Consider the following 7,572-nt stretch of genomic DNA (forward strand, 5'->3'; position numbering starts at 1 on the left):
GATTTTGTGCTCCGGGGCTCTATCACTTGCCAGAAGCAGCCGACGGAAGCCCCCTCCCCCGCCATCTGTCCTCCCAAATACCGCCTCAGATTCACTTCTCCGCACGTCCTACCTTCCAGAAAGTGTTCGTTTTCTGTTCAGAGAGTTGCTGCTATTCTTTTCTTCGATCTCCTGTTGAGTTCGTAGGTGTTCAGAATGGTTTGATCCCTATCCAGCTGAATTCCTGGGACCAGACGAAATTTAGGTCTCCTACTCCTCTGCCATCTTGCTTCTCCTGGTTGATGTATTTTGTAAGCAGAAATGTGTCATTTTTCTCTAGTCCAACATATTCTCTCACGATTCTGCCTTTGATAGCATGCTAACTTTGGAAGGTTTTCCTTATCTCAGAATCTAAGTATATTAACCCATATCTTGTTAATATTTGTGGGTTTGTATTTCATTACCTTTAAATCTTTAATCCGTATGGTTTAAGAGAAGATTTAACCTGTTTTTCCCCAAAGTTTAACCAGTTGTCCCAACATTTAGTGAATTATAATTATTTTAGTGACTAATAATTTAGTGAATAATAATTATGAATACATTTTGATATTGGCAAGGCAAATCCCTTCATCTTGAATTTAAAAAAATCTGACTATTCTGCATTTTCTAAAAAAAAAATAATCATATTATTTGCCAAGTGAAAGAAAAATCCCATTAGAATTTTTATTATAATCGAATAAATTTACATATTATTTTAACTGGGAAGAATTGATGCTTCTGGGGCGCCTGGGTGGCTCAGTTGGTTAAGTGACTGCCTTCGGCTCAGGTCATGATCCTGGAGTCCCTGGATCAAGTCCCGCATCGGGCTCCCTGCTTGGCAGGGAGTCTGCTTCTCCCTCTGCCCCTCCCCCCTCTCATGTGCTCTCTCTCTCATTCTCTCTCTCTCAAATAAATAAAATCTTTAAAAAAAAAAAATTGATGCTTCTAATTTTGAATTTTGCCATACGGGAAGAGGACACATACTTTCCAAATTAGTGATATTCAAACTGAATTAGTTTTGTGTTTGACATGTTTAAGATCTGTGAGGCAAAGATAGCTGGAAGTATTAGAACTTAGGTTTTAAACTGGTATCAGAGGGAAAAGACCACATTGTGGAAGAGAAGGGGAGCATCCATTTCAGAGCATTAGAAGGTGGGAAGGGCATTCTCCTAACTAGCTCCCTGGCCTCCTGCTGGGATTGAACCACCTCAGGGATTCCATCAAATTGAGCCCAAGTGCATGCCAGTGTAATTTTTGGCCATTGCCTTCAGTCTCCAGAAAAGAAACTAAATTTCCTTTCTGTAGTACTTGACTACCCTTGAGATAATTAAAAACTGGTAAGGACTCTTATCCTGACTAAATGTCCTTCAAAAGCAGTCCCCCATGTTTTCCTGCATTCTTGTTACCTGTCGTACATTAGTTGATCAGCATCTCTCCCCTCTCAGAACTAAGATGATATCATGTGAAATAGTGCATAGAAATAAAGGTGGGAAAAGAAGCTAGGTTATAAAACAACAGAATGTTAGATGCCTTCTGACGAAGCTGGGCCCTATCCCCATACCTTGGTTTCTATTTTCTTTTTTTGTCCTTTTTTTTTCCTTAAATTTCCAAGTATTTGTTCACCAGTAAGTTGACAGGTAATTTAAATGATAATGTTCTTTCTACTTTATCACTTTACCAATATAATTTGAGAAATATTAAATTAGAGAAATCAGTTTTTTTAAGCAGACATTAGTACTTCCAGAATAAAATGTGGCTTCACTTAAAGTTGAGAAAACATTTACTGGGCTCTTAGGAGCAACTAGAAATAAAACATGGAAGTTATTAACGGTAGACTACTCACCAGAGAGTATTTCCCTGGTGAGTGCTCCTTCTGTTGTCCAGTTGACCTTGGCTCTGACTGTAGGTGAGTTCAGATATTCGGTTTTGTATTTAAGGAAGTATTCTATTATTGTAAGAAACCTCTGTGCTGAAATTATTTTGTGCTACTCTTCCTCGTAATACCAGTCTGTCTGGTGTTGAATACCTATTGCTCTTCCAAGATAGCTTAACCTCTCTGTGCCTGTGCTTAATCATCTGTAAAATGAGCATAATAACATTGGGTCACATACATAATCCAGTAAATGTTTGCGGTTTTCATGGGCAGTGACGCTGACCCCATCATCATGGTCATTGTCATAGCTCTCTGGTTTACTTTTAAAAACATGCATTAATACCACCAACTAAGACTGTCTTTTCTTTATAGTCCCATGCTAATCAGAGTAATGTTGGTTAGGCTAATACTAGAAAACCTCTCATACCATATACGTGAGGAAGATGTTTGTATATTTTTCATGACTTAATGGAATGGGTTGCCATTTTTACATGTAAGTTTTATTTAAATTTTTCTGTTATTTGTTTCTTGAATTATAGCCTCTAAGTGGTCACAGTGTTTATGTAATTAAAATTTAGAGTATGCTAAGTGACTAACATTGGTTTTGTTGCTTCGTCGTAGAAACGGGCAGGAGTGACCTTCAACGTGGAGAACCCATCTCCTAGCGCACATCCTGATGACCACATCACGGACAGAGCTTTGGCTTGAATTAAAGGACTTTTTTTTTTTTTTAACTTCAGCACATAGTTTGTATATTTGAAAATAATGTACATTCTTTTACCTTTCGGGTTCTGATTTGATAGACAAAGGGCTAAGATATTTTATTCTTAAAGAGACATTTTGAATAGTCGTAATATATTTATCTACTAAAATATATCATTTATGATAAACAGTATGTTGCTTTGGACTATTACAGAGACCACTAGGAAGGCACTCTAAAGGGGACAGGTGGGGGGTGTTTCTGAATAGTAGACTAGCTGCTACAGTACTGTAAAAACAGGATTAATTTTGTTTCTCAAGGATCTTTAGACTGAGCAACTGAATTTAGACTAGTAGAAATGGAATTGTATAATTCAGTGATCACGAGTTTTCCCTGGAGGAAAGACTTTTCTAGAACATTAAACCTGTGAATGAGATGGGAGAAATTTATAGCTTTCTTGAACCTCCATGTCATCATCTAGAGACTTTGAAACCTAAGAAGACTTCTTAATTGTTTTCTCTTCGGAATTATAGGAAAAGCACTAGATGACTTTAGGATTTGCATTTTTCCTTTTTAATTCCTAATTTCATTTGACACCTTAAAGGAGAGGGAAATTTATCCATTTTTTTCTACAAATAAAGGAAGCTAAGATTCTGCATCACACATGAGCAATAAATTTTTCATTGCCTTAAGGAAATCGAGTAGGCAGACTTTTTTTTGTAAATGATGAATGTGTTGGTTCCAACTACAATTTAATCTTTACAATTAAAAAGGTGATAGATGGAGAATTTTGATTGTCATTGTTACAAAATAAGCAACCAGTTTTCCTGATTGATTTAAAGCAGACATAATGGTCATGACCTTGTGTCATCATCTATCCTTTTTAAAATCTTGGCTGTTCTTATAGGTGAAAGGATCAGGTTAATGTAAAGCTTTTGGTGACCGTGCTCTTAGGTTTTCTAAAATGATTAAGCATACACATACTCTTCTCTCCCTTCTTGTAGGTGGAGGTTGAGGAGGGTGAGGGAAAGTTATTTCTTAACTTGAAATTGTTGTCCTTTGTTGCTTCTAAGCTAGTTGCTGTGTATATCTTTATTTTGTGAGTAAAAATAAATGTCTATTGAGAAAAATAGAATTTTAAAAAATTTAAAGAATTTATTCTTACAGCTGCATCTAAATTGTGTATAGCTTATTTTTTTCAAACTATTTGTTGCACCTGGATTCTAGCCACTCATAGTGAAACACTTGGTGAGTTTTACTTTACCTTTTTTTTTTTTTTCCACTTTACTGAAGTAAACTCTGGCCAGATTCAATATGAGGAGCTACTGAATGAAACAAAATTTGTTTTACTTTGAGCTCTCATGTTAACAGCCTCAGAGTAGGTTTCCATAATAGCCATTATCTTTGAAATCTGCCTTCTATGGTTCTTTGAGAATAGGAAAGTATGTCCTTGATTCTGTACCAAGTAGATTTTTGTGCTCTTTGTATTTTAAGATACATACTTGGGAGAAATACTTTAATAATTCTTTACAGTATCCATTGAAGCAGACTTTTAAAAAGAATACTATGACAGATCAAGGTAAATTGTTTTTGATAATTACAGAAGTGTGATTTCTTAATTAGCAGCTATCAGACATAGCTTTCCTTAATTAAAAAGTTTGAACACTAAACTATAAATAGAAGAGATTGGAAGAATTGTAGTGGTCTGGTCTCATCTCTAGAAACATCTCTTCCATAGCAGAGAAAGGCATTATCAAGAGAAAATAGAAAACTGCAACACTTTGAAAGTTTCCTTTGCTTTTTTTTTTTAGATAGAAATAAATATGATAGAGAAGGGTCAAATATTAGCAGAATTTTTGCTGAGACATAAAATTGATGAAATGCTACTCAGAATAATGGGGAATGTAAGGAAGGAAGAGTAAACCAGAGAGGTTTGGTTAAGGTTAGTCATACTACTTATGGCAGTTGTCATTTTCCTTCTAACAGTTGTCATAAGAGCCATTTGTTTACAAATAGTGTAGAAACAATATATGTATTTTTAACTCTCAAAGTCACAGGCGGTGTGTGAAGGAAGCAATTTGGCCCTGAACTTCACTTGAAGCACTCTGTCGTCCGCTGCCTGCTGGTGCTGCTTCTGGGTTTCCCACCAGAAAACCACAAAGGCCAGGAGAGACAAAAACACAGCACCTTCGGCAGGTAAACCTTGCTTGCTGACTTTTTGGGGATCTTCAGTATATAAAACCTTTCCTGAGAGATTGTTCCCTGCAGTCACTGAGGAGTGATGACAATAAAAGGCCGAATTGCAGTGTGCCCATCAGCAGTTTGCTCTCTGTGGGGTGCACAATGACAAAATCTCCTGAAGCGAACCACTGGTCTGACCTCAGTAACATCAGGATTGAAGCTTTGCACTTGGGCCGGCTTTCCAAGAGGGGTCTTCCCAAAAAGAGCTCAGATCTTTTTAAGAAAAAATAATCAGTGAATCTGAGACATCGGGCCTTAAATGAGTAGTAAATACCTTTCTAGATAGTTTACAGTATACTTGCTGAATCAAGGACTGCTAGAACCATAAAACAATAATAGACATTCAAGAACAGGTGTGTTCCCACTTGACTGAAATACCTAGTGTAACCAAATTCCCCAAGAGGATAGCTTAATTGGCAAGTCTCTTCTTTTGAGAACATTAAAGTTTATTTGCTCAGTGAAAGCTGAGATTAAGTCAGTATGTGTCTGTTACTAACTAGAACTTGAGGTAATTACATGTTTGGTCAAAAGCAGTTTCTTTGAGCTCAGCGCAAACCCTGTTTTGTGATTTACAAAGCACAGGGTGCTGGCCTGAACCAAAGTGAGTCTTGTGTGTAACATACGCTGTGCTTCTGTGATGCAACAACCAATTAGAAAAGCCACCTACGCCTTTCCCAGTTAATTTTGGTTTTTGAAGTTTTAAAAAGACAAGCATTTCACTTTAAAAATGCTAACGTGTAATCCTAGTTACTAAAGTGAAATTTCTATAATGTCCTTATCAATAGCCATGCAGCTAGAGATTTGCCCTTATCCTAAGAGCAAAGTATAAAATAAGTTATAAATTGAAAAAGGTAGGTGCATCACATTAATTTAGGAATAAAAGTCAGTGTCTTCTTTTTGTTGAGGTGTAAGCTTGTATATTATGGGCTGAGAAACCTGTGAATCCCAGTACTTACTGTGGGCTTGACTACGTAGGTATTGGATCCCAGGATTGTGCTTTTGGAAGCATCTTAAGGGATTTCCCGATTAGAACAGTAGTGATTGCATAAAAAGAACAGATTAAAGTGAAACCAGCAAAATGTTCTTCCCATGCATTAATTTTCCAGATATCCTTAAAATGTTCTCTTAAAGTGCTATTACTCAGAGTATTTAAAACAGGTACATGAGGAACGCCTGGGTGGCTCAGTTGGTTAAGTGTCCGATTCTTGAGCTCAGCTCAGGTCTCAATCTCAAAGTTGTAAGTTCAAGCCCCATGTTGGGCTCCACACCAGGTATGGAGCCTACTTTAAAAAAAAATTTTTTTTTTTAAATAGGTACGGGATCCATTGTTCTTCCTGGGAATCTGAATCATTACAGAATGTATTAAGTAGTGGTACATGCTGCTTAAAAAGTTTGTGGAAATGGGGGCGCCTGGGCTGCTCAGTCAGTTGAGTGTCTGACTCTTTATTTCAGCTCAGGTCATGATCTCAGGGTGTGAAATCTAGCCCCATGTTGGGCTCCCTGTTCAGCGGGGAGTCTGCGTAAGACTTTCTGTCCCTCCCCTGCTCTCTCTCTGAAAATAAATCTTCAAAGAAAAAAAAAATTTGTGAAAATGTGTACTGTGTAAGGTAAGTGATAACCATTTCTTTAAAGTTGTTTAAATGTGTAAACACTGTTAAAGAGAATTATTTGAAATAGTTATAGCTTAGGATCCCAATTATTTTCTTTTTTGAAGTATCTTTTCTTCCTACTCTAAGATGTAACTTAGTGCTGTCTTCTTAACAGATGAGTTGAAGATTTTACAGCTAGAAACTGGAACTAGAAAATCCAGAGAATTCAAGATGTGTCATGGCAGTATATTGAGCTACACTTAAAAGGTGATTAGTTACTGAATCCCAGGATTATAACTTATTTCAGGTAAACTTTCTTCTACTTTTAAACATGTTTAATGAAGAACCTTTTGCTGGTGTTGTAAATGTAAACCTGACTTTTCTTTTTTATAAAATGTTCCCTAAATATTACTACTGTCCTTTGTAAGTTACTTTAAAATCTTCCCTCTTTCAAGTAAACACCAATAGTGTGATCGTGAAATGATTAGCAGTAGTCAATCTCTTTATTTGCAGAGTCCATGTTTGTAAATTTATCTGTAACCCCAAAATCAGGATGTGTGGTACTTTTGCAGTTGTGGTGGACACGTACCCATACAATGTGTTGAAAATTTTGAGGCACCAGACACACTTTTCCAGTTGAAGTTGAACAAGAGGACACTTTGCCTTCTTGTTTCAGCTCAAACTGTCAACATTGTGTCCTTTTCCACAGTCTATTTAGTGCCATGTTTTCCAAAATTTTGTACCTTGGTGATTTCACAGTTTAAAATGGCCCCCAAGCATAGTGTTGTCTACTGTTCTCAGCACATGAAGGCTGTGAAGTGCCTTATAGAGAAAATACATGTTAGATAAGCTTTGTTCAGGCATGAGTTACAGTGCTATTGGCCATGCGTTCCATGTTATCAGAGAATCAATAGGTTCTTGAGCCTGAATTTGGGTTGCTTCCACAGTGGTCCAAACTTTGCCATTCCAAAAAGTATCTGCATAATGAATGGTTTCTTTTCCCAAACCGAGTATGTAAAACAGTGATATCTTGGGTATGGACAGAAATCAAGGTTGCTAGAATTTTGGATGTTTAAAGGCATTCCTCTTGTTACACTGGCTTGGGTTCTTCTTTCCTTTAAGCAAATATATTTACAAACCCCTTATTTTCA

The 7,572-nt window shown here is 36.8% G+C and overlaps 1 protein-coding gene, 1 long non-coding RNA gene and 1 other non-coding gene across 7 annotated transcripts in view; all 3 read left to right on the forward strand.

Annotated features, from left to right (window-relative positions):
* The window catches only part of LOC145723874 (uncharacterized), a 114,865-nt gene that overhangs the window by 89,520 nt on the left and 17,773 nt on the right, over positions 1-7,572 (forward strand). The window lies entirely within an intron of this gene.
* Positions 1-7,572, forward strand: part of RNF149 (ring finger protein 149) — a 34,324-nt gene that overhangs the window by 25,010 nt on the left and 1,742 nt on the right. For 2 of the 5 annotated variants that reach the window (XM_081833397.1, XM_081833398.1), the window contains exons 7-8: positions 2,513-4,787; positions 6,597-6,728. In XM_081833397.1, the coding sequence (XP_081689523.1) occupies positions 2,513-2,556 (44 nt within the window). In that variant the 3' untranslated portion in view covers positions 2,557-4,787; positions 6,597-6,728. The remainder of the gene's footprint in view (positions 1-2,512; positions 4,788-6,596; positions 6,729-7,572) is intronic. The other 3 variants (XM_081833399.1, XM_081833400.1, XM_006734411.3) reach the window with 2 other exon arrangements.
* LOC115941318 (small nucleolar RNA SNORD89) lies at positions 4,862-4,976 on the forward strand. Its single transcript, XR_004076084.1, has one exon. It is a non-coding gene; the product is annotated as a small nucleolar RNA SNORD89 (small nucleolar RNA).

This window comes from Leptonychotes weddellii, chromosome 10, assembly GCF_054177405.1.
Source record: "Leptonychotes weddellii isolate Sample4059 chromosome 10, ASM5417740v2, whole genome shotgun sequence".
NCBI classification, from domain to species: Eukaryota; Metazoa; Chordata; class Mammalia; order Carnivora; family Phocidae; genus Leptonychotes; species Leptonychotes weddellii.